Source organism: Callithrix jacchus, chromosome 5 (assembly GCF_049354715.1).
Source record: "Callithrix jacchus isolate 240 chromosome 5, calJac240_pri, whole genome shotgun sequence".
NCBI lineage: Eukaryota > Metazoa > Chordata > Mammalia > Primates > Cebidae > Callithrix > Callithrix jacchus.
In genome coordinates this window covers 63,239,546-63,266,010 of record NC_133506.1, presented here as the reverse complement: position 1 = coordinate 63,266,010, position 26,465 = coordinate 63,239,546, and the positions used below count along the sequence as shown (strand labels likewise).

The 26,465-nt window shown below is 56.0% G+C and overlaps 1 protein-coding gene and 1 long non-coding RNA gene across 14 annotated transcripts in view; one reads left to right on the top strand and one right to left on the bottom strand.

Moving 5' to 3' along the window:
• ABR (ABR activator of RhoGEF and GTPase) overlaps positions 1-26,465 on the bottom strand; it is a 195,673-nt gene that overhangs the window by 140,874 nt on the left and 28,334 nt on the right. For 4 of the 10 annotated variants that reach the window (XM_078372264.1, XM_078372268.1, XM_078372261.1 and 1 more), the window contains exon 1: positions 13,154-13,450. The exons of 2 other annotated variants lie outside the window; for them this stretch is intronic. Coding sequence is in view for 2 of the 8 variants with exons in the window: in XM_078372261.1 (XP_078228387.1) it covers positions 13,154-13,214 (61 nt within the window). In the remaining 6 variants the exon portion in view is untranslated. Of the gene's footprint in view, positions 1-13,153; positions 13,451-13,595; positions 13,718-19,080; positions 19,600-26,465 lie in introns of those variants that run through there. 4 more of the 10 variants (XM_078372263.1, XM_078372266.1, XM_078372265.1 and 1 more) reach the window with 2 other exon arrangements.
• On the top strand, positions 12,612-17,350 carry LOC144582526 (uncharacterized). Of its 4 annotated transcripts, none has more exons than XR_013535361.1 (5): positions 12,612-15,256; positions 15,851-15,948; positions 16,118-16,172; positions 16,555-16,700; positions 16,828-17,350. It is a non-coding gene; the product is annotated as an uncharacterized LOC144582526 (long non-coding RNA). The 4 variants fall into 4 exon arrangements; XR_013535362.1 differs by lacking the exon at positions 15,851-15,948 and adding an exon at positions 15,687-15,809 and having other exon boundaries at positions 16,013-16,172; XR_013535364.1 differs by having other exon boundaries at positions 12,612-15,948; positions 16,030-16,172.

Below are 26,465 nucleotides of genomic sequence, written 5' to 3'. Positions count from 1 at the left end.
GCCGGGGAACCGGGCCCTGAGCGCCTTCCCCCTGTCCAAAAATGACCCTTGGTCCCTGGAGGCGAGCCTGGGAACTGGAGGAGCCATTTTCTCATGGGGAGAGTGTGCTGGGGAGGCGTCATTGGGTGGGTGGCTGGGGGCAGGTACAGGTGCAGGAGAGAGCTGCAGCCAGCCAGGGTGGTACCCACAGCCCTTCCGGGAGCCGCCGCTGCCTGGGGCTGGGACCTGGGGGCAAAACGCCAGAGAAAACTCCAGAAACTCCAGAGGAAACACCTCAGGAAGCCCTGAAATAGTTCCACAGCCAGAGTGAAAACTTGCTTGCTTTCTTTTTTTCTCCTGACAATAAGTTTTGCTGTTGTCGCCCAGGCTGTAGTGCAGTGGCACAACCTTGGCTCACCGCAACCTCCACCTCCCAGGTTCAACCAGTTCTCCTGCCTCAGCCTCCCAAGTAGCTGGAATTACAGTCATTTGCCACCACACCCAGCTAATTTTGTATTTTTAGTAGAGACGGGGTTTCACCATGTTGGCCAGGCTAGTCTTGAACTCCTGACCTCAGGTTATCCTCCTGCCTCAGACTCCCAAAGTGCTGGGATTACAGGCGTGAGCCACTGAGCCCGGCCCCAGAATGAAAACTTTCAGGTGAGAGCAGCTGTGAGGGTGGCATGGCCTCTTTTGAGTCCAGGGCGTAGACCCCAGTGCCCGGCAGCTCGGCCCAGCTGGCAGGGACACCCCCCTAGAGCCCATGCAGATGGCCCGGTCCCCCACCCCTGGATAGCTTGCATGGTCCCCACCTCCACTCTCCCAGACACTAAGGTGGAGGAGCTTCACTTCCATCATTCTCAGCACTATTTTTACACAAAGGTGGTAAGGAGGACAAACGTTCAAAGCGGGACAGCAAAGTCGCCTGAGTCCACACAGCTGTGAGGCTGAGCTTTTCTGTGATCAGGGTCAGGAAAGGGCTCTGGTCCCTGGGGGGCTGGTCTCCAGGGCTAGCCAGGAGTCTAGGTCCAGCGCCCAATCCCTGGCCAGCGACACCCAGGCAGGGACACTCAGCCTCCTCCTCACCCGGCCGAAAAAAGCCAGCAGCATCCCCCAGGCAGAGGAACAGCGCGTGCACAGGTACCAAACTGTGAACCGGAGTGGTGTTCCTGGAAATCAGGGAGAGGGCAGCTGGGGGGCTGGGGCATGGTAGTGGGTGCCAGGAAGGGAGGCCGTGCTGGAGATGCATTGCAGCCAGTCTCTGTAAAGGCTCCCATGTTATGCTAAGGAGTCTGGAGTTTACCCTCCAGGAAGGAAGGAGCCACGGAGGCTTGGAGGACGATGCTGCAGGTGGCAGGTCCTTCCCGCCTAGGGTGGGCAGTACAGGCCTCACCTGGGCTTGGTGGGAATGCAATATCCAGGCCAGGCGCAGTGGCTCTCGACTGTAATCCCAGCAGCCGGATCACCTGAGGTCAGGAGTTCGAGACCACCCTGGCCAACGTGGCAAAACCCTGCTAAAAATACAAAAAAATTAGCTGGCTGTGGTGGTGGGCACCTGTAGTCCCAGCTACTTGGGAGACTGAGGCAGGAAAATCACTTGAATCCAGGAGGCGGAGGTTGCAGTGAGCCGAGATCACGCCAGTGTACTCCAACCTGGGCAACTTTTTTTGAAACTCCTCAAAAATAAAGAAATAAATAAATGGATAAGAAAGTGCTAAGTCATGTGGCCCAGAGCAAGGGATTCTGGGCCAGAATCTCTAAGGCCAGTGCTAGAATCAGGCCTGGAGGACTTCCTGGAGATGGCGGTAGCTGAGCTGAGGCCTGACACTGGTTAGAAGATCCTTGGAGCACAGAGGTTTGCAGGATGGTGAGGGCCTTACTGGCTAGAGGACAGCAGCCTGCTGGGATGCTGGGAAATAGAAACGGGTAACAAGAGGGTCCCCCAGTCTGGACTCCGAAAGGCAATAACCCACTGAAGGTTTCTGGGCAAAGGAGAGACATGGGTTTAGCATCACCACAGGTGACTGGAAAGGGAGTGGCGTCCTGCACTCAGGGAGGGGCTTGAGGACAGACACCTCAGGCACCTGCCACAGTCCCACTGCTGCAGGGTCCCCAGGCTGGAACCTGCAACTCCTCTCCAGCCAGTGTGTGCTCTGTCCTTCCTTCCCAGGGAGCAGGACATGGAGTCTGCTCCCGCCATTGGTTTCTGAAGATTCTATACTCAAAGATGGCACACGGTGCCCAGCTCACCTAGGCCTCCCAAGGGGCAGCACAGGCTAGGAGCTGCTAGGGGGTCTGCGAAATGCCTGCTGGCCTTGACCATGGCAGAGTGGCCATTCCAGGCGGTGGGGCGGACGCCAGCAGGTCTCTCATCACCCTCCCCACAATGCTCAAAAAGTCACTACCAAGGCTTTCTGCTCCACTAACACTGAAGTCGGCCCCGAAGGGGAGAGGAGCCAGGGAGGGCTCAGGTGTGCCTAAATAAGGCACTCACAAAGCCCAATGATGCCCGAGCTTCCGCCATGAGGAGGAGGTGAGCAGAGGGCAGAGGAGACCTTGCAAGTCCCCCGCATGTGGCCCCCCTTGGCAGAAGCCACCAGCAGAGGTCAAGAACAACGGCCACCTTCTCATCCTTAAAATCAGGCCAATCGCCTTTCCCAGGCTGACCTCACAGTGCGTGAGAACAGCAGCTGGACCCTGGTACCCGGGGGGTGTCCAATCAGTCACTTTATTTTTATTCCTATAGGGAAGTGGCTGAAAAGATCTGTATCAGGGGTGCCTTTCACCTGGCCAGGAGCCAGAGCGATGGAAGGGTCCCACATGGCTTTCCGTCCCCACCACAAGTGGCTGCGTGAAGGTGTGAGCCCCCAGGCCACACCTTCCTCCAGGGGGCTGGGCCCTCAGCAGGGGACTCTCCAGGCTCCTGGGCAGTCTGGACGTGAGTGACGCTGGGGGCCTGCACCACCCGGCCAGTCATTAACATGCTAAGTGAGGAGTGAGTTCAAACTCAGCATCTGGCTCCGCAGCCCAGCAGACCCGGGGCTCAGCAAAGGACCTCGGTGCTCAGTGGCCTGGTTTCCAGCTGATGGCTCTTTCTTTTCCTTTTGAAACTGTGGAGGTGGATTTGAAAAGGCTGGAGAGCAGGGCTAGGACTCTCAGGCTGTGCCAAGTCCCCATGTCTTCGCCCCTGGCCTCGCTCTGGAAACTGGGCACCGGCCCTCCCCACCCCCACCACCAAAGTCTACTCTCGCCCTCCCTTCCTGGGTGTTTGTATTTGTGTTTGTGTTGGGGGAGTGTGTGTGTATGTGAGCAGTCAGCACTTCCTGCCAATAATCCCAGGAACAAGGTAACACAGGACATGAGTGGCAGGCACCTGGGCTCCGAGTGCCCATGGGGAGATCTCCTGAGGCTCAGCCTCCTAGGAAGAGGCAGCTCAGCTGGCGATGCTTCCAGAGACCTGGGGGAAGAGGGAGGTCCTGATATCTCAGGGATTCAGGGGCAAGACACACTCTTCACGACTGTCATTCTAGCTAAAGAAATGAGCCTAGATCAATCCACCTCAGTGAAAGAAATCCCTGCTGCCAAGGGCCCCCTGGCACCACTGCGAAGGGTAAGGAAATGTGGGAGAAAAAACCCAGTTTAGAGTTGGGGCAGCCCAGCACACAGCTCCCAGCTTGTAGTCAACAGCCTTGAATTCATTCATTCATTCATACATTTATATTTATTTATTTATTTTAATACAGAGTGTCACTCTGTTGCCAGGCTGGGGTGCAGCAGCACACTTTCAGCTCATGCAACCTCCACCTCCTGAGTGCAAGTGATTCTCCTGCCTCAGCCTCCTGCGTAGCTGGGACTACAGATACCCACGATCATGCCCAGCTAATTTTTAAATTTTTAGAAAAGATGAGGTTTCACCATGCTGGCCAGGCTCAAACTCCTGACCTCAGGTGATCCACCTACCTCAGCCTCCCAAAGTGCTGGGATTACAGGTGTGAGCCACTGCACCTGGCCTAATCACTTTTTAAAATAGAGACAGGATCTTGCTATGTTGCCAGGGCTGGTCTCAAACTCCTGGACTCAAGCGATTCTCCCACCTTGGCCTCCCAAAGCGCTGGGATAACTCTCAACCCCATGGTGTACCCTTACATGGAACACACTGGAAACAGGTCACTGCACCTGGCCAATTAATTCTTAACTTCCCTGAGCCCTGGTTTCCTTCCCTATAAAGCAGTGGTAATAATTCCAGCCTTCTAAGAGAGGCCAGGCAGGATTAACTGTGAAGTGCCTGGGCCAGTGTAGACACATGGCAGGTACTCACCTGGTACTGGCTATCGTCTGCGGGTACTCAGTTGGTACTGGCTACCGTCTGCGGGTACTCAGTTGGTACTGGCTACCGTCGGCGGGTACTCAGTTGCTACTGGCTACCGTCGGCGGGTACTCAGTTGGTGCTGGCTACCGTCGGCGGGTACTCAGTTGGTGCTGGCTACCGTCTGCGGGTACTCAGTTGGTGCTGGCTACCGTCTGCGGGTACTCAGTTGGTGCTGGCTACCGTCTGCGGGTACTCAGTTGGTGCTGGCTACCGTCTGCGGGTACTCAGTTGGTACTGGCTATCGTCTGCGGGTACTCAGTTGGTACTGGCTATCACCTGCGGGTACTCGTTACTTGCTATTGTCTGCAGGTACTCAATTGTTACTATTGTCTGCAGGTACTTGGTTGGTACTGGCTATTCTTGTGACTGCTGTTGCAAGCTGAATGGGCTCTAGAGTCAGGGAGAGATGAGATTTGAAGCAGTTAGAACTGCAAGACCCTTAGCAATAACCTCTCAGGGCCTCAGTTTCCTCATCCACAGAACAGGTGGATGACAACAATTACCTTTTTTGGGTTGTTAGGATAATGTACAGAAAGTACCTAGCACCAGCTAGGTGCTGTGGCTCACGCCTGTAAACCTAGCACTTCAAGAGGCTGAGGCAGGCAGATTACTTGAGGTTTGAGGAGTTTGAGACCAGCCTGGCCCACATGCTGAAACCTTGTCTCTACTAAAAATATAAAAATCAGCTGGGTGTGGTTGCGGGTGCCTGTAATCCCAGCTACTTGGGAGGCTGAGGCAGGAGAATCACTCAAATCTGGGAGGCAGAGGTTGCAGTGAGCCAAGATTCTGCTACTGCACTATAGCCTAGGCGACAGAGAAAGATTCAATGTCAAAAACAAACGAAAAACACCTAGCACAGCATCTGGCACACACTATGGCTGATTAAATGTTATGTTCTCTCTTCCCTTTTTTTTTGAGATGGAGTTCGCTCTTGTTCCCCTGGCTGGAGTGCAATGGCACAATCTTGGCTCGCCGAAATCTCTGCGGGTTCAAGCGATTCTCCTGTCTCAGCCTCCCGAGTAGCTGGGATTACAGGCAGCCGCCACACCTGGCTAATTTGTGTGTGTGTGTGTGTGTTTTAAGATGGGGTTTCACGACAGTGGTCAGGCTCGTCTTGAACTCCCGACCTCAGGTGATCTGCCCGCCTTGGCCTCCAAAGTGCTTGGATTATAGGCGTAAGCCATCACGCACGGCAATTTTTGTGTTTTCAATAGAGACGGGGTTTCACCATGTTGGCCAGGCTGGTCTCGAACTCCCAATCTCGGCCTCCCAGAGTGCTGGGATTACAGGTGTGAGCCAGCGTGCCCAGCCTCTCTCTTCCATTCCTTCTAGATCAAATGAAAAAAATCTGATGTCTATGAACCCAGCAGAACCAAGAGATTTTCTTTTCGCTGGGGAGACCCCAGGATGAGGGTTCTACGTTCCTCTACAGAAGCCAGACACACTTCCCAAAGAGGGCCCCGTGGGCGCCATGGCACAGAACAACTCCAGGGGGTACCCTTGCGGCAAACACACCGCCACCCTGACCCCAAAACTCCCAGAGCGGTCTTCCTCCTGAAACCTCACCTTCAAGGGAGGCATGCACTCAGAAAGATGACGAATGGCTATTTGGGCCCCGAGGTAGTGCACACTGAGGGGTAACCACAAGTGAGAAAGTCAATTGCAGCCGTGGGGAGTAGACACTCCCAGCCAGATAAATAACTGGCTTAATTACACGCATTTTTGGTCCCCGTAATCTGGATCCATTAAACCTCTGCTGCTGCCCAGGAGGCGCTGCCCAGGAGCAAGGGGTTAGCCAGACACTCACAAGAGCAGTTCTCCACCCATGAAGGTCGTGATGCCCACATGCTTCCCCAACAGCCCTGAGTAAACCCACGGATCCCTGGTCAGTGCGGGCTTCCCTAGGAGCACCAGCTCCACTGAGAACCAGGGAGGCCGTGGCCACGCTGCCCAGAGTGACCGAGACTCTGAGCTCCCTTGCACTGCTTTACCTGAGGCCTCCCAGCCACCCAAGTCTTTCCTTTTTTTTTTTTTTTTTGAGACTGAGTCTCACTCTGTCACCAGGCTGGAGTACGGTGACTCCATCTCGTCTTATCACAACCTCTGCCTCCTGAGTTCAATCGATTCTCCTGCCTCAGCCTCTCGAGGAGCTAGGAGAACAGGTGTGTACCACCATTCCCAGCTAATTTTTTTTTGTATTTTTAATAGAGATGGGATTTTCCATGTTGGCCAAGATGGTCTTGAACTCCTGACCTCGTGATCTGCCTACCTCAGCCTCCTAAAGTGCTTGGATTATAGGAATTAGCCACCGCGTTGGGCCCATGGGAGCCTTTCTGGAGCCCTGGCTCGCCTTAGGCAAAATGCCTGATCATGTCTGCCGTGTCCACCTGTGACTGAGGGGCACACGAAGGCATCAGAAGTGAGGGCAGGGACCAGAAAGAGGGGAGTGGCACCCAGTCAATCAGGCCACCATACAGTCCACCCCATCTGACCTCATCTGCAGAAGCCCAGACGGCTCCGACATCTTCTGTACGGCCAGAAAACCCAGCTTCGTCTTTTGCTCTGGTGTGTGGGGAGGTGGGAGGGGCAGGAGAAGGGTACGGGCTAAAGCCTGGGGGAGAAAACTGAGTAAAGCCCCCATCAGGTCTCAATCTGGGGACAGCCTCAGCTGGGTCCACCTCAAAGGGCTCTCTGCCAAATGCCCAGGGCAGGGGGTGGGATTGGGCGTTATCTTCCGCCTCCATCTGGGGTACATTCTGTAGTCTGCCTGTGGCCCCATTTCTTTCTCCTCCCCCTTAACAGGGTCCGGGTCAGGTTCTCTGGGAGCTCTGGGGACCCGCGGACTGCCCCGCCATCTCCCAGGAGCACCATGGCCTCAGCTGACCATATCTTGCCCTAAGAAACGCAAGTTCTTCCCATGGCGGCAACCGACTCTCTCATTTGCAGAGACAAGCTAAGGCCACCTGTCACAAACAGCCTCCCCATCATAGCCCCAGAGATGGGTGAGCTGCAGAAGTCTCCCCTGTACAAACAGTCACTGGGAGGAAAGTGCAGGGAACGTAGAAGGCAGTAGATCCCCGCCCCTGCACACCACCTCAGCCTGCCACCACCAAGGCCTGGTGGGGCAGCGGGCACGGGGTTGCCTTGATGCTGCCCACCCTCGGTTTCCCCCAGAGGGCTCAGGCTGAGCCAAGCAGCTGCTGCAAACCCTGGCAGTGAGGTCTTATAGTCACTGGCCCAAGCAAAGCCAAGGCTCCCTTGGGGGTCTCTGACGACACCACAAGCAACACCAATTACGAAATCCACACGCCAGGACACTCGAGAATGGGCCGGCTCACAGGTTACGGCCAATAGGGATTCCTGCTGGAGGGAAGAGTTCAAGGAGCTGAGAACTCAAGTGTTCTTTCCCGGCCACACTCAGTCACCAACACCCACTCAGGGGCACACGAGGGTCTGTGCAGGAGGCACTGGAGGAGGCACCACCTCAGAGCTGGTCGGATGCCCTGGCCACAGTCCCTGCCCCTTCCTAAGCCATGTGCCAGCCTTTCCCACTCTCTCAAGCTGTGCACAGTCCCGCAAGTCTTTCCTGGAGGAGCCGGACAGCTGAGCATCTTGACAGCACTCCTCATTTTCCAAGCACTTTATAAATATGAATTAATCCACACAGCACCCACGAGAGGTGTCACGTCCTCCCTTTACAGACAGGAGGGCACAAGGAGGGACCTGGAATTGTCCCAGGAAGCCCACCATGCCTCAGACAGAGAACAAGTCTTCCGTCCTCCCCCCAGGAGTGAGGCGGCGCCTTCCCACCATTCCCCCAGCTTCTCTCCCCTCAGCAGCATATTCCAGCCAATTCTCCACACATTGCCTTCCCTTTCCTAAAGAACAACAGGAGCGACAATCACAACCACAAAAACTTAAGTTTCTCTGAGTAGATGACTTCATTCTTCTGCCTGCCCCGCCTCTGAGACTCAGCAGCCGTTGGGACTATGGGCTGGTGTGGAGAAAGGAATAAATTACCAGGCTATTCGGAGAACAAGCGAGCATCCGCCAGTAGGCGCTCCCCACACACGTAGGCTGGTCTGATGCACGGGAGAACTGACTGCTCTGATGAAACGCTGGCGGGCTGGCAGGCCCACAGCTCAGACTACAGTGTGGGGAATGCAGGAGTGGGTGACAAACTGAGGCAGGCTCACCATCACCCGGACACAGGTTCGCATGCCCACTGCTCCAAACACTCTCCTGGCCCATGGATGAGGTACTGAGTCTATAAAGGACATGAAAATCTCACAAGAGACCTAAATAGCCCTTGGAAGCATTGCCCGGGGTGAGAGGCTTAAGCTCCGAAAGGCAGGCTCTCCTAACGGCAGATGGCCACGCTCTGCCTTCCGTGATGGCCAAGTGGCTGCAGGCTTTTGCCTGGCTCAGGAGGGAGGGTATGTTTTCGGCCAGAACTAAATTGCCTGGGCCCAATAGAGGCTGACATGGCAAAGAGAGAGGCCTTCAGTGCCTCAGCCTCTCCTCTAAGTAAGTCCTAAACACATATGTAAAGCTTTTCCATTTGAAGAGGGGCCCGATTATTACCCTGCCTAGGGCACACATGTGTCTTCATCCTGATCTTCCTGGAGAATCCAGGGACTGAGAGGGTTTCAGAGCACACCTCCACCCCCACTGTGGGCTCCTCCACAGAACTTAACTCCAACCTAATCCCATGGGATAGGAAAACAAAAAAAGAGAGAAGATCAGAAGTGTTTAGTGGAAACGGTGGCAAAAGACATAGAGGCTTTATGATAAAGCACACGTGGCTGGGCGTGGGGCTCACGCCTGTCATCCCAGCACTTTTCACCAAAGCAGGAGGATCATCTGAGGTCAGGAGTTTGAGGCCAGCCTGGCCAACACGGCGAAACCCCATCTCTACTAAAAATACAAAAAATTAGTTGGGCACGGTGTAGGTGCCTGTAATCCCAGCTACTCAGGGGCTGAAGAAGGAGAATTGCTTGAAACCAGGAGGTAGAGGTTGCAGTGAGCTGAGATCACACCACTGCACTCCAGCCTGGGTAAGAGAGAGAGACTCTGTAACAAAAAAAAAAAAAAAAAAGAAAAAGAAAAAGAAAAGAATACAGCTCACAGAGAGCATCACCCCAGTCCCAGGGAAATATCCTAGGTCAGCTGCTCGGGGTGAAGCTCACATGGCTACACTGGTGTAGGCATGTGAGTGGTGCAGAGACAGGAACCCGCATCGGTTACTCCAGGGCAAAGTGCTCGGCTCCCATCAGCCCCAGGCCACCCTGGCAGCTGGGTTCCAACCCTCCTCCTTGAGCCAGACAAATCACACTTACCCCGGCCCTCCAGGACTTCTACCATAGGAGAGGCAGGGGATTTGCTGCCCACCCTGATCAAATGACCACCAAATCCGTGATGGAAGTGAGCGCACTCCTGCTGGCACAGACGCTAAAACCATCAAGAATGAGCTGCCAACCCCAAAGGCAAGAAGTGTGCGAGGGGAGGGGCAGGCTGGCACCTCTGGAGCAGAGAGCCACCAGCCTCAGTGGGCTCAGACAGAGCCTCAGCTGTCCCTGCCTGGTCTCCAGGCCCGGCCCCAGGTCCTACAAGAGATACGGGGCCAGGTCGGGGTCTGAGTCATTGAAGCCACTTACCCTCCGGGATCATTTCAGGGAGAACTCTGCAAAAGAGGGCCACAGAGAATGGTGTCCCCCATTCCGTGACATTCCAAGGCCTTGAATAAGCTGAGACATACCCAGGTGGCACTTGGGGTCCTCCTCATTCTTCTAGGGTACAATCTGAATTCCAGCTCAGCCATCTGTCACTTATGTGATCTGAGCTATATGATTTGTGCTGACTGAGCCTCTCATCCCTAATCTGTAAGAGTTGAAGAGTTGTGAAGTTTGGAGGGAATGGATACAAAGTGCCTAGCACAGACCAGGCTCAGTGGCTCACGCCTGTAATCCCGGCACCTTGGGAGGCCAAGGTGGGGAGATCACTTGAGGTCAGGAGTTCGAGACCAGCCTGACCAATACAGCGAAACCCCATCTCTACTAAAAATACAAAAATTAGCCTGGTTGCGGTGGTGCATGCCTGTAATCGCAGCTACTCAGGAGGCTGAGGCTGGAGAATTGCTTGCATTTGGGAGGCAGAGGCTGCAGGGAGCCAAGATCGCACCACTCCATTCCAACCTGGGCAACAGAGGGAGACCCTGTCTCAAAGAACAAAAACAAAAAACAAAAAAACAAAAAAAAGGAATAAAAAAAAAAAAGAAAGCAAGTGCCTATTCCAGTGGCTGCCACACAGCAGGTGCTCTGGAGATGCTATTATCACTGTTACCAGGAGCAGCACCTGGAGAGGGGCAGACAGGGAATATCTAACACTGAGTCATTCCCATCTCTGAGAAGTCACACTGCCGCCCCGCACCCTGGGTGTACCCCCTTTACGAATCCTGATGGATCTGGCATTTGTGGAGATTTGTCACCCCAGGACTGCGAGCCTTGGAAGCAAACAGCTTCGAGGGAGGCGGAGGAAACTCCTCTGGGAGCCACAAACCATGCTGCCAGGCAAATGGCAGCTCGGGTATTTGTTTTAATTTAGGCTCTTGTCAAGAGGAAGCTTGACGGCTAACAGCCCAAACATGACTGCGTACCACCCCACCGGAAGCTCCTGCTCCTGCTGTGGCTCTCGTCTCCAACACGCTGTTCTTAGGAGAGAGGCAGGGGCTCCTCACCTGTGGCCACATCAGTGCCTTCCTGTGGCCACATCTGGGCTACCCCAGGAGCTGCCCAGAGGCCAGGGCAGTAGCAGAGGGTACACAGCTCAGGTGCCAGTTGGCCAGAATCAGGGCTGGTCCACAGAACCTCCTAAGAGGCCTTGGCCTAATTCCCTTTTCTGCCATTCCTCGGGTCTGGAATTTTTCAAGGTGGCCTCAGGCCATTTTGCCTTTTTGCTTCAGGCTTGTGGGGAAGAGAGCAGGGTATGAAGACTTGGAAACATCAACGGTCAGGTGGAGGGAGTGTTGTTCAGCCCGAGACGGATAGAGACAGGTTTCCATAGGATTCCACGCTTTGGGAAATAGGGCAGCAAGGAGTGGGTTTTGCCAAGAGCCAGAAATATCCAGGCACAGAGGCAGCATGTGCATCTGAGGCATTGTGAGGATGGGGGTTTGCAAGCCACAGCTAAGAGAGGGGCACTAATCCCTCCTCTGGGTCAGGAGTTGATCAGCTTCGGGGCTCTGAACAGATGTGTGCCCCTCTCACGCAGACACATGTGCACACACATGCCATGCAGCCTTGGGCCCTGACCTTCACCTAGCGGCGCTGGCCTCTGCAGGGAGGGAGCAGATGGAGTGGCGGCACTTGGCACAGGACCCACACCCAGGGGAGCCAGCTTTGCCCCTTTGATGTTGATAAAGCAGAGTGAACCATCACAAGGACAACTCCCAGAGGAGGGGAGGAAGGAACAGTGGATGGAGGAGGGGGGTGGAGAAGATCCACGGAATGACCTGGACCCAAGGGGTTGCCGAGGTCAGAGGCTGAATCCTGGGTACCGTGTAGCATCCTGGGTACCGTGTATCCTCCTGGGTAAGACTTTGGGACTCAAGACGTTATTCTTTTCTACTTCTCCCACTCCCCATGACTTATCAAGGAACTCAAGCCAGGGTAACCCTTAACACTGGGCACGGTGGCTGACGTCTGTAATCCCACCACTTTGGGAGGCGAGGAGAGCGGATCACCTGAGGTCAGGAGTTCAAGCCCAGCCTGGCCAGCGTGGTGGAACGCTGACTCTATTAAAAACACAAAAAATTAGCCGGGTATGGTGGCGCATGCCTGTAATCCCAGCTACTCAGGAGGCTGAGGCAGGAGAATCGCTTGAACTCGAGCGGGTGAGGTTGCAACGGGGACTGAGCCGCTGCACTCCAGCCTGGGCAACGAGAGAAACTCCATCTCAAAAAATAAAAATAAAATAACGCTCTTGTTCCACCGCATCCAGCACCCAGAACCAGGCTGAACAGGCTCGACCTGGCTCCACCTGCCTCCCCCAACTCCTGCCTGAGAGATGCCCAGGGAGAGTGGGAGGGTCGCATTCGCCGGACCAGGAAGGGTGAAATGCACCGCGTTCCTCCAAGCCCGGGGGACCCTCTTCTAATCCCCGCGGCGGAGAAGGTGTGGGTGGGGGGAGTAGGGGCGGTGCAGGTGTAGTGGGGGGCGAGGGTGGGCGGCTCTCGGTTTCCACCGAACCCCTATTACCCGTGATCAGTTACGCATCCCCCGGGGCCGTGCGAGAGCGAGCGCGTGACCCAGGCAGATCTGGGCGCCAGGGGTTGGAGAGTCCGGGCAGGTCTGTTTCCTCCCAAGGGTGGCGGTGCTGGAGAGGGTGGGGGTGGTGCCGAGGCTGCGGGAAAGGCCGTGAGCCGCGATTCTCGGCTCCCGCATCCGCATCCGCGCGGCCCCCGCGGGTCTCTGCGCCACCGTCTCCCTCCTGCCCCATCCGGATCCCGCCCCCGGCCCCGACCCACACGACGGCCCCGGAGCCCCCGGATGGGAAACTCCGGAGCCAAAGACTTTCCCAAAACGGCCTTTCGGCTTCAGCCTAGACAGAGAAGCCGCCAGCCAGGGCGGGGGCAGCGCCCGAGGGTCCCTCCCGCCCGGACTCACAACAGGTGGGAGGGGGCGGCGCGGCTCTCAGCGCGGTCCGCCCACGGTCCCCGCCCCCAGGCGCGGGATCCGCTCTGGGACTAGCCCCCCGGCCAAGCCTGCGGCGCCTGGACCCCGCCCCCGCCCCCACCGCGGCACGTACTGCTGTAGAGGGTGTCGATCCAGGACAGGCGCGCGAGGCCCCGGTGGCTGAGCGGCTCCATCCCGCGGCGGCGGCGGCTGGTCAGTCAGACGCGAAACCCGACCCTCATCGCACAACAAAGGAGGGAGGGAGGCGGGGGGCCGAGGCCGAAGTTGAGGAGCGGCGGGGCGGTAAGCGCGGGAACCGGGTCCCGGGAGGAGCGCGGGGCGGCCGGGAGGGGCGCGGGTGGGCATGCGGGGCGGGGCGTGCGCCCCCTCAACCCTCCCGGCCCCGCTGCGGATCCCAGAGCCGACAAGCAACTTCCCGGGGCCGCGCGAAGGGGCGGGGCGGGGCCGGGCGCTGAGGCTCCGCCCCCGGCGGGACTCCCCCCCCCAACACACCCGGGCGGGCTCGGGGCGGGGGGCGGCGGGGCGCGCGGGGTTCTCTGGGCGGCAGCGCAGACCTCGGCCCCCCTCGTGTGCCCCCGCGCCGGGCTCGGCAGGATCCCGGGGACCCGCAGACCCGGTGCTGGGGCCTCCACGCCCGCAGGGGTGACATCACCCGCCGATCTCCAAGCGCGGCTTCGGGGGCGGGAGCGGCGGCCGAGCCCCTCCCCAGCCAGGATCGCTGCGGCGCGAACCCAGAGCGCATCCTGCGCGCCGCGGGTAGGCGCCTCTTTCCTCCCGAACCTTCCCCGCCTCGTCTCCCACGCTCGTGACCTTTAGCGCGGTAGCTCTCGCCACTCAGCAGGGGCTGGAGACGCGGGGGCCGTGGGGACAGGACCGTCCCGAGTGCGCCCCTCGTGGGCGGAGGACACACCGGAGCCAGGAGAAGCCCCAGGGTCTCCATGGCCCCCTCCAGGACCCCTCCTGGGGACCCCCAGCCACAGCCAGGAAGCCCACCATGTTTGCATCTCACCTATGAGCTGCGGGAAGTCGGGCTAAGAGGCCTGAGAAGAGGACGTTGAGAGGGGTCTAACGAAGCACCCCTCGCCCAAGGGCAATAAGGAGATTGGGGGTCCCCATGCTTGTCCCCTGTGGGCTGGTTCCATGGGAGCCGTGGTGGCTTTCCCATAGACACCTTGGGCCAGGCAACCCTGAAGCAGGGAAGGGAGGAGAGTCAGGCCAGGGGGGGTCCAGGGCAGTGGGGCTGAAGCCCCTTCCTGAACCCAGGGGAAGGGCAACAGTGGGACCCACCGGGGGACCAGTACCCCAGAGAGTGACATTTCAGATATCGGAGCAGTCCCCACCCCACCCCATCCCCAGGCAGCTTAGGGGAAAAAACCATCATGGAGCCCAGCCCTCCCGAGTTTACCAGGAAGGTAAACTCAGCCTGGCCTTTTGGGGGTCGGAGCGGGGGCAGTGTGGTCAGCATTCACAGAACTTTTGGGGGTGTGGGGGCTGGTCCTCGGCATTTCTAACAGACACACACACACATCTCGTTCTTGAGAGAAGAAGCTGCTCCCCCGCAGGATGCTGAGAGAAAGCTGTAGGCAGCCCTTAAGGTGCTTGGGCGGAGGCCTCTGCAGCCGCCCCTGGGGAGACGGGGTGACCTACTCATCACAGGCTGGGGGCCCCTGGAGACGCAGAGCCAGTGCTGTGGGTGGCAAAGCCTCTACAGGTGACTGCAGAGCGGTTTTCAATATGATCAGCCCCTCCTGCATCCACTGGGCTCCCCGCCCCAGTCTTCCTGGCTCAGTCACCAGCGCAGTCCCTTGCCACCCTTCCCTGCTCCGCTGTCTCCCTCCCACCGTCCCTGACTGGCACACAGGACTGGGAGGGTCAGGCAGGCACCTGGAGCTTGGCAGGGAGGGGGGCGTGCATCTCCAATGAGGCGCTCCAGAAATAGAGCTCCAGCTTGGGAAGGGAACAAGCAGGCGCTCAGAGGGCGGGTGGCGAGGCCAGAGCAACTAGGAGGGGCCCAGGCGTCTCTTCTTCCCACGTGGAACTCTCAGAAGTCAAAGGGCCCTGCAGAAAGGTGGAAACGGAGGCCAGGAGGCAGCAGCACCATCCCCTCCTCAAAACAGCCACCAAGCAAGCCCAGGCCCTCTCCCCACACCGCGGGATTTTCCTGAATGCCACATCCAGTGCGGACACGGAGGAAGACATGGATGTATGCTTCTGTGTGAGTCACATACATTTGCGTACATTTTACATCTTTATCTACAAAGGCCTGACAAGCTATTTTCAGCATCTCCCAAGCTACCATGTGCAGTTGCTTTCCATGATGCTTGTTCCTGTCTACATTCTGTCCATTCCTGCTGCTGCAGGCCTTCTGCTCCACCACGGTACAGGGTGGCGGGAGAGACAGACCCCGAGGGCTCTAAGGAGGAAAGCGTCTCCTAATGAGCACTGAGGGTGGACCGTGTGCCCGGCTTAGCGCCTCGGTCACTGGCGTGATCTCACTGTGAAAGCCACTGTTCTGTTTTCTCCACTTTCCAGGTCAGAAAACTGAGGCCCTGAGCAGCTGAGTAAGCCACCCGGAGAGTGAGGGCTGACGCTTGAACCCTGGAAATCTGTTGATATGTTTTTTTTGGTTTTTTTTTTTGAGACAGAGTTTCACTTTTGTTGCCCAGGCTGGATGGAGTGCAATGGCACGATCTTGGCTCACTGCAACTTCATCCTTTAGGATTCAAGCGATTCTCCTGCCTCAGCCTCGAGAGTAGCTGGGATTACAGGTGCGTCACCACCACGCCCAGCTAACTTTTTGTATTTTTAGTAGAGACAGGGTTTCTCCGTGTTGGTCAGGCTGGTCTTGAACTCCTGACATGAAGTGATCTGCCCGCCTCAGCCTCCCAAAGTGCTGGGATTACAGGGGTGAGTCACCGCGCCCAGCCTTGCTCATGCCCCTAATCACCATGCATGCTGCCTCCACTGCCAGCTAACTGGTGGTCACAGCATGTTGAAGGTCTCGAGAAATCTCTGCTGGTCCATGGGGATGGAGACCACCCTCCGGAAAGCCCTGTCAATCCTCATCTGTCTGCAGGCGTCTGTCTGACACACGCGGCTCAGGGAAGGGCAGTTACTTCGAGATTCCCTTGGTACGTTTATTGGATGGCTTCCAGCAGATGTTAAGACCACATGGCCAGATTCGAATCTTGGCCTTGGAGACAAATGTGTAGGTTTTGGGGCACCACCGTGATTTGGATGGGAGCAGAAATGTCCACATCCCTGGCATGGAGGAGCTGGGGAAATCCAGCATCACGCCCTGGGAGGGAAGGAGTTAAAGAGTCACTCTTGTCTGCACTTTGCCAAAGGTGCTGCTCCCCTGAGTTGCTCTTAACCCCAGACAGCAACCCCAATCTGTCAGAGCAGCAGGGAGGTTTGTAGACAGACGGTCCTGATTCAGCTAAACGGGGACCGATGGGGACCAGCCAGTGCTCCCCAAGGCACTGAACCCACATCTGTCACTGCCTCCTCTAGGCCCCTTCTAACCATTCCCCGGATCGTCTGTGGGGCCAGTGCCATCCACCTTCCACTGCCCTCCCTCCAGCCCAGGCACTCAGGCTGTCTGCAGTTCCCAGCCCCCGGTGACCTGCCTGCACCTGCCTTGTCACTGGACGTAAAGGGTATTTAATGGTTGGCTGCACTGCCGGGAGCATGGGGCTAGTGATGAGGGGCTGAGTGGGAAGAAGAGAGAGCCCATTTGCAAGGCCATTTGCCTGCTCCTCATTCCCAAGCATGTGCCACTCACAGGCTCCCAACAACCAACGCATGCTTCCACCAATGGCTCGGGCAGGATGGAAAAGGGGGACTGCCCCTGGAACCGAAACTGAGAAACTGGGTGTCTCCAGCTCTCCTCCTGCTCAGATTAGCAGCTCAGCCCCACCGCACACGACAGGAAGGCCCCAGAGTCCCTGCTCCCTTGACCACCTGGAGGTCACTGCCGATGACAAACGCGTGTTCCAGGCAGGGAGCCCCATGCATACAGAGGCAGAATCCACAGCTGGTGAGAGCGAGTGAGGCCCTCTACATTCCAATGAACAGCCAAACCCTAACAGACAGTGATGAGCGTCTGCACCCTCATGGGCAGATCAGCTCCTTAAATGCCGGATGGACGGCACTTCCTCCCAGTGTTCAGCGTGGCGGGCACACGAGACCCAGTCGTCTTCCAGCGCAGCCGGCACCACACCATGCCACCTTACCAGCTTTCTGCCAGAGGCCCAGCAGGATGGCATTGAATAATGCACATCAAACTAGTAAAATTGATGACAGCTAACGCTGAGTGCTTTTTTTTTTTGAGAGCGTCTCACTCTCACCCAGTCTGGAGTGCAGTGACACAATCTCTGCTCACTGCAGCCTCCAACTCCTGGGTTCAAGCTGGTCCTCCTGCCTCAGCCTCCCATAGTGCTGGGGTTATAGGTGCCTGGTCTACTGAGTGTTTCTTAAGTGCCAGGTATTGCTCCTTCTGCCAATTTACTATGATCTCCATTTCACAGAAGAAGAAATTGAGGTGCAGAGAAGGTATGCCATTGGCTAACTAGCAGATGGCAATGCTTGGAAATTCACCAAGTCTGAACCCAGGGCTCCCGTGTGTAATCTCTGCATTGAGCGGCAATTAGTGAACAAATAAATAAACAGAATGAAACGCAGGGAGGAAGAAATCAGAGCTACACAAGGGATGAGGCTGCGTTATTTCAGAATCTCCCAGGGCCACTCATGATTAAGTAAAAACAGAACTGGCTTTTCAAGAAAACCGTATCTACTACAGCAGGGCAGATGACCCTGGAGACAAGCTGAAGGAAGTCCAGTGGCAATCTCCTGAGTGCCAGCCCTGGCCAGACCCCGCTTCTGCCATGCTTTGGGCCAGTCTCAAGCGTTTCCAGCTGCAGTGTTCACATCTACAGAAGGTGCGCACCCAAGGCCAGGCGCAGTGGCTTACACCTGTAATCCCAGCACTGTGGAAGGCCAAGACCGGCAGGTCACTTGAGGTCAGGAGTTCGAGACCAGCTTGGCCAACGTGGTGAAAACCCATCTCTACTAAAAACACAAAAATTAGCCGGGTGTGGTGGCGGGTGCCTGTAATCCCAGTTACTCTGGAGGCTGAGGCTGGAGTGCAGTAGTGCAATCTTGGCTCACTGCAACCTCTGTCTTTTGGGATCAAGCAATTCTTCTGCCTCAGCCTCCCGAGTAGCTGGGATTGCAGGCACCCACCATCAGGCCTGGCTAATTTTTGTATTTTTAGTAGAGACGTGGTTTTACCATGTTGGCCAGGCTGGTCTCGAACTTCCAACCTCAGGTGATCCACCCTCCTCAGCCTCCCAAAGTGCTGGGTTTACAGATGTGAGCCACCTCACCCAGCCAGCATTGACTAGTCTAAGATTCATCCTCAGCCCTCTAGTCCAGGGAAAGAAGATAATTCCCCAGGCCACCACAGAGTCACCTCTAAGGGTGAAGTCTTGGCCTCAGAGTCTGTCCTTCGCCCTCTTCTTACTTGCCCTCTGCTCAGCCTCCTGGTGTTTCCAGCAGCCATGAGAGGTATAGGCAACAGAGGGGAACCGGAATCTCTCCCCAGGTATTCAGGTCTCCACTGAGGTTCTGTGTCAGCTTAACTCATGGGGAGGCCTGCCACCCCGGCAAGATGTGGACCTGATGCCTGGGGGCGGCATTCACCCCTCGTGGCCTCCCAAGGCATCCCTGCAGGATAAGGCACAGTGACCTCAGTCCCTGCAGCTGTGACACTCCCCACACCCCTTTAGGGACCGAGGTGAAGCCCGTTCCCACGGCTAGGGGCCACAGCATGTCCAGTGTCCCAGCAGAGCTGCTGGCATAGGTGACGCACCCCCCTGGGCCTCAGTCTCAGGAGGGTCCCTCACCAAGCCCCAGCTCACGTGGCCCTCACTGGCCATTGCTCAGATGACACCACCCAGAGGTCAACAGGAGAGTCCTCCCAAGGAGTCCCCCTGAGGGCTGGACAGCAGGACTGGAGCCCCCGCCTCATTTACTCACCACCAAGTCCCCATCAGCATCCGGAAAGACACCGGCAGAAGAGACGAAGGGGTTCTCTAAGTCCCCAAAACCCAGAGACTCCGTGCAGTGGCTCCAGACTCCTGAGTCCCAAGGGAAGCAGGAGCATGTCCAGCTGGGGCCGGAGCTCACAGGCGGCCTCTGCCCTCCTGCGGTCACCACGGCCCCGAAGCTGGCCGTGCTCCTTGCTCACTCAGCCAGAGCTCTGCAGATGAATCCCAGGCGCTGACACCACCCACCAGCTGGCCCTGTCCCCGTCAGGCCCAGGAGTGGCTGGCTGCAGGGGCTGAGGGCCAGCTGTCAAGGAGACAGGATCCAAAGGCGACGGCTCAGGCTTTGGCAAGACGAGGACAAAGGAGCCTCAGAGCCTGGTAGGGTGCCTGCCGCCCGGGGAGCCTCGCTGGCTCGGGGCTGCAGCACTGTCTCTTTAAGGCCCAGGCCTCTCCAAGGCAAGGTCCTCCGCAGTCCACTCCTGCCTCTGCCCGTCCTGCGGCAGAGACTGGGGGCTCCCTGGTGCCACCTGGCGGCCGCACCGCAGCACCTCGGCCACCAGCCACTTCCAGCTGAGTGGCCCTCGAGGGCCAGGACATGCATCTCCAGGTTCCACCCAGGGCCACATGTTACTGCTGGGAGCAGCACAGGTGGGGAGTCAGGAGGAATTTCATCCGGGCCAGAGGGAGCAGAAGCCCCCAGGAGTGACATGGGCAGAATAGTCATCCACTAGACAAAACCTTCACTAAAATATTCTCAAATGGGCCAGGTGTGGTGGCTCACACCTGTAATCCCAGCACTTTGGGAGGCTGAGGCAGGTGGATCAGAGGTCAGGAGTTCGAGACCAGCCTGGCCAACATGGTGAAACCCCATCTTTACTTAAAAAAACTACACACACACACACACACACACACACACACACACACACACATTAGCCAGGCATGGTGGTGGTTGCCTGTAACCCCAGCTATTAGGGAGGCTGAAAGAGGAGAACTGCTTGAACCTGGGAGGTGGAGGTTGCAGTGAGCCAAGATTGTGCCACTGACTTCCAGCCTGGGCAACAGAGTGAGGCTCCCTCTAAAAATAAAAATAAAATATTCTCAAAATTGGGCCACGCACAGAGGCTCATGCCTGTAATCCCAGCACTTTGGGAGGCCAAGGTGGGCAGGTCACTTGAAGTCAAGTTTGAGAACACAGCCAACATGGTGAAACCCCGTCTCTACTAAAAATAGAAAAATTAGCCGGTGTGGTGGCAGGCACCTGTGATCCCAGCAACTTAAGAGGCTGAGGCAGGAGAATCACTTGAGCCTGGGAGAGCAAGGCTGCAGTGAGCTGAGTCCGCACCACTAACACTCCAGCCTGGGCAACAGAGCAAGACCCTATCTCAAAGAAAATATAAGTCAATAAAAACAACTGTGTGTGGTAGCATTTAAAGAGGCCATCATCACAAGAGGTCGCTACCAGCATCCAAGGCAGAAGCCAAGCTTGATCAGATGTTCCACAGGATAGCCCTGAGAACACCTGTCCTAAGTGCCCGCGGTGTGGAGAACTCTACCTGGTCGGGGGAAATGGAGGGTGGTGGCATGGCAGGCCCCCGCCCCACCCCAGTGTCTTCTTTGCCCCATCATGCTGCTTTGCATGCCCCTTCCTAACTCAGTTTCACCTTCATAAACCTCGGGGTGGAGGGAGGGGGCAGTCTGAGCCAGTCACCTTCACAAGGGTAGCTAGCGCCTCTGGCTGCCCCTCCCAGAAGCCAGGTGCACACACCCCTGAAATAACTTCCCTGACTCCTCCTGGTCCGAGCTGCGCCCAGGACATTCGTATTTTCCAGAAGGCACTTTCAGGTTCTGATCATGAAACCTCGTGACTCCTGATTTCCTCTTCCCCAAGTTCTGGCACCTTGTCCTGAGCTGGTCAGCTCAACCTCACAAACACACAGTCCGGTGCCAGGAGCTGGCATGAGAAACTAACACAAATGCCATGTGTTCTCCCGAAAGGAGGGTAAAAATGGGCGAGACTCGGCTGCATGGCCACACTGTGTCTGGGTCTGTGGGCTGGAGCAGTCTGGGGCTCACGAGGCTGATATCACATGAAGATCAATTAGAGGAAAGTTTCCCATTGTCTCCCAGCAACCAGAGTTTTCTAAACACCCCATGTTGTTCCTCTCTTGCTAAGACCCATCTCCGGCTTCTTTTTTTAATTTTGAGAGGGAGTTTTACTCTTGTCCCCTGTGAGTGCAGTGGCACGATCTCAGCTCACTGAAACCTCCACCTCCCGAGTTCTAGCGATTCTCCCACCTCAGCCTCCCGAGTCACTGCTGTCAGGATAGAGACTCACACGTCCTTCTGGCTGTCTCAGGGCCCTGTGGCCAGGCCTCTGCCCCACCTCACCTTCATCTGGCACATTGTCCTCCTTGATCTCTTCCACTCTTTCCTGCCTCGGGACTTTTGCACAGGTTGACATCTCTGGCTAAAATGCTCTACCTCCCCTCTGCCTGGGTATCTCCTACTCACCCTTCTGGTCTTAATGTGAATATCCCTTCTTCCAGGGAGATTTCTCTACCCACTGACCAGAGACGCCTGCATCTCTCCCTCCTGCTGCATACTCAGTACTCTTGTAAATTGTTCAATGCCTGTCTCTTCCGCTAGAATGAGGTCTCTGAGAGGATAGGACGCACATCGCTCTCATTCACTGTAACCCCAGGACCCTGCAGAAATAGTTTCAGTGAATGAATGAGCAAATGTAAATAAATGAAGTATATGAATGAATGAATGGTCAAGTATATTCCTGGTCACAAAGAGCCTCGAAGGAGGCTGCACAGATGTTTCAACCAGTCCAACTCCACCAAGTGACGTGGGCTGGTTGAGATGTCGTGTTGAGAATGACCCCCTCTCTGCAAAAACTCAAAGAACAACTGGACCCTAGAATCGCATTTGCGGTGGGAGAATTGCTGTTCCAATTAACTCGCTAATGCTCACAAAACATCCTGAGAACTCCCCAGTGCACAGAATCCCTGGCTAAGCAGCCAGCACTGGAGGCTGTGCTCCTCCTCCAATAAGGTGCCAGCGTGGAAACGGCATAGAAACCCAGAAATGCTTCAGCCCACCAAGGGAACTTCACTGTCAATTCTCAGAGTCCTTCTCCAAGGCCTGCCCCAGATTTGCAATAAAACTTGTTTTTAGGCTAGGTGCAACGGCTCATGCCTGTAATCCCAGCTCTTTGGGAGGCTGAGGCGGGTAGATCACGAGGTCAGGAGTTCAAGACCAGCCTGGCCAACATAGTGAAACCCCATCTCTACTAAAAACACAAAAATTAGCCGGGCATGGTGGCATGCCTGTAATCCCAGCTACTCAGGAGGCTGAGGCAGGAGAATCACGTGAACCCAGGAAGTGGAGGTTGCAGTGAGCTGAGGTCGGGCCACTGCACTCTAGCCAAGGCAACAGTGTGAGACTCCGTCTCAAAAAAAAAAAAAAAAATGCTAGTTGCTCACATTATGCTTAATTCCTATTCCTCACGGTGCTGCAGGCTGAAGCTGTCACTCACAGCTCCCAGGGATGATGCTGATGCACCTGGAGCCAGAAAGATGGGATATCTGGCTTTCAGTTCAATAATGGGAGAAATATGATAGAAACTGATCTGGGCCCTCACACTCTAAGGGGCCGCTGGAGTGCATCTGCAGGCAGCCTGGAGACAGGGCTTGGGCATGCCAACCCTGTCTCTTCTGTGGCTACACCGGGCCATGGTGACCATCACACAGCCCCGAGAGCCTGCAAAGCACCGGGCCTGTGTAGAGGGAAGAAAGCCCCAGACTCCCTGGGCCGCGGGGTCCTATGCAGAGGGAAGAAGGCCCTGGACTCCCTGGGCCGCCGGGGGCCGTGCAGAGGGAAGAAGGCCCAAGACTCCCTGGGCCACGGAGCGGGGCTGTGAAGAGGGAAGAAGGCCCCGGACTCCCTGGGCCTCAGGGGGGCCATGCAGAGGGAAGAAGGCTCTGGACTCCCTGGGCCTCAGGGGGGTGGTGCAGAGGGAAGAAGGTCGCAGACTCCCTGGGCCATGGGAGGCCGTGCAGAGGGAAGAAAGCTCCTTTTCATTTTCCCTTCACTGAAACAAAGACATAAATACAATAAGTTGCATCAAGATGTGGTTTCTTGGACCTTGAGTTTGTGAAGGCCCAGAAAGCTACCCTAGGAGACAAGGGTCAGGACTAATTCACATCCTGGGAGACGAGGGCCAGGACTAGTTCACACCCGAGGAGACCAGGTTAGTCAGGTGTTTAGCCTCCAGCCTTCCCACAAGGGTTAGTACTCCAGACCATTGGTCCTCAAGCTCACGCCAGCTTCTCACCTCTGCCTGGTAACAATGTTCTAGCATTTTTCTTTTTTTCTCTACTAAAAATACAAAATTAACGAGGGTGTTGGCTCATGCCTGTAATCCCAGCTACTCGGGAGGCTGAGGCAGGAGCATCACTTGAACCCGGGAGGCGTAGGTTGTGGTCAGCTGAGATCGCACCACTGCACTCCAGCCTGGGTGACACAGCGAGACTGTGTCTCAGAAAAAGAAAAAGAAAAATGCCAGAACACCGTTACTAGGCAAAGGTGAGAAGCTGGTGTGAGTGAGGGCCAACCATCTGGAGTACTATCCCTCACGGGAAGCCTGGAGGCTAACCACTTGACTCACTGGGGTGTAAACTAGTCCTTACCCTCGTCTCCGAGGGTGGCTTTCTGAGCCTTCACAAACTCAAGGAGTTTGAGACCAGCCTGGCCAACATGGTGAAACCCCATCTCTACTAAAAATATAAAAATTAGCCAGGGGTGGTGGTGGGCACCGGTTATCCCAGCTACTCGGGAGGCTGAGACAGGAGAATCACTTGAACCCAGGAGGCGGAGGCTGAAGCGAGCCAAGATCGTGCCATTTCACTCCAGCCTGGCAACAAGAGCAAAACTGTGCCAAAAAAAAAAATTGCACAGAGACAGGCGTGGGAATGGAACAAAGAGCTGGAAGGGATGACTGTGGGAAGGTTCTTTTGGGAACTGCCTCTCATCTAATGTGTGGCCTCTGTGAATTCAGGAATACCATAGAATGTGCAGCTTTTCCTGGATCCATCTTACAGAGAAGCCTTTTTGGGACACCCCTGCCCCCTCCATACACACAAGACTCCCTCACCCCCCACTCCCCACTCCCCACTCCCCGTGAGTTTGCCAAAAGCCCTTCAGCCCACGTCCCTAGCATCCTCAGCATTTGCATTCCAGGCACTGCATCGAGCCTGTAACCCGCACTCTCCGCACGAAGCCCCCCTAGGTGGAAGCCACAACCATCCCTGCCGCTTTACGGAAGACGCTCAACCCTTGGGGAGTGACAGAGCCAGGTTCACACTCTGCTGTGGCTCCGTCCGGAGTGAATGTACCTGGTGCCAGGCCGGAAGCATCAGGAAAGCACCCTGACCAGATGCCCCTCTGACTCTCACTGAGGAAGAGCTCAGCTTCCAGCAGGCCGGGCAGCTCTGGCACCTGATGGTAATAACGTTTGTCAGTGCAGCTCTCAGAGCTGCTCTCCAGGGGAAGAGGCAGGGAAGGAGGACACGAAGATCACTTTCCATCCTCCGGACTCTCAACCAAAATCTGACAAGCTCCTGGGTCTTTTGACGACTCCTTGGATGTGAGTTCTGTTCCCAGAGGGTCTCTGGTGGCAAGGGTGTTTTTTATTTCTTTTTCTTTCTTTCTATATTGACTGATTGATTGATTGACTGATTGAGATGGAGTTTCAGTCTTGTTGCCCAGGCTGGAGTGCAATGGCGCAATCTTGGCTCACTACAACCTCCAACTCCCAGGTTCAAGCAATTCTCTTGCCTCAGCCTCTCCCAAATAGCTGGGATTACAGGTGCCCAGCACCACGCCCGGTTATTTTGTTTTGTTTTGTATTTTTTCATAGAGAGGCGTTTCGCCATGTTAGCCAGGCTGGTCTCAAACTCCTGACCTCAGGTGATCTGCCTGTCTCATCCTCCCAAAGTGCTGGGATTACAGATGTGAGCCATCGCACTGGGCTGCCTTCTTTATGTTTTAGAGATAAATCTCACTCTGTGGCCCAGACTGGAGTGTAGTGGTGAAATCATAGCTCACCAGTCTCAACCTCCCAGGCTCAAGCCATCCTCCTGCCTCAACTTCTTGGGTAGCTAGGTCTACAGGTGTGCAACACCACACCCAGCTAATTTTTTTTTTTTTTTAAACAGACAGAATCTCACTATATTGCCCAGGCTGCTCTCAAACTCCTGGCCTCAAGAGATCCTCCCATTCTGGCCTCTGCAAGTGCTGGGATTACAGGTGTGAGCCACTGCGCCGGCCCATAAGGGTGTTTTCTACTGCTGCAGAGGTTAACTAGTGGGTGTCTCTCTCTCAAATGCAGCCCCCCAGCTCTGCCTGACCCAGCTCAGCAAGTAGCATACGGAGCATTTTAAAGAAAATTATCGTCCAGGAACAGTGGCTCACGCCTGCAATCCCGGCACTTTTGGAGGCTGAGGCAGGCGGATCACAAGGTCAGGAGTTCCAGACCAGCCTGGCCAACATGGTGAGACCCCCGTCTCTACTAAAAAAATACAAAAATTAGGTGAGCATGGTGGTGGGCACCTGTAATCCCAGCTACTTGGTAGGCTGAGGCAGATCACAAGAGAATTGCTTGAACCCAGGAGGTGGAGGTTGCAGTGAGCTGAGATCGTGTCACTGCACTGCAGCCTGGGTGAGAAGAGCAAAAACTCTGGCTCAAAAAACATAATTACTTAATTAAATCTAATTTTAAAAATGATTTCTTAGCTATCCTCTCAGAGAAACATAGGGGAAAACTGGGTATTAACTGCGTATCCTGCCTCCCCCACCCTCCTTCCCAGATGTTCATGACTGTTCCCCTGGGCTTGCAGAACAGCACCAGCACACACAGAACTTTCTGGAAAATCCTGGCGGTTCTCTGAACAGGGCTCGAGGCCGTGGGAAAAGATGACACTGCCGGTGACATCCGCCTTCCTAAGGAAGAACACCTTCCCACACAGACTGAAGAGCAAAGGCGCCAGGCTTCTCTTTCTCCAAGGCAGCCCCAACCCCACACCCCGTTTCTGGTGTGGTAGGCTGCAGACAGGAAGACACTGTCCCTCTGCCTCCCCAGCACTCTGAAACCTGGAGCTCCAGGAGCCTCCTGGGGTCTGAGGCGTGGCTCTGATGAAACCTGACCCGGATGCCCCTCCGGGCCCATGGCCTTCCAGACGTCTCAGTCCAATCTCCTGCGTGACCCACAGAGTTATTTACCCGACGGCTGTTTCTGTCTGATTGTGAAAGTTCCTTTCCTCCAAAAAGCCACATGCCTGTCACATAAGGGTAGAGCTGGGACACCAGCAG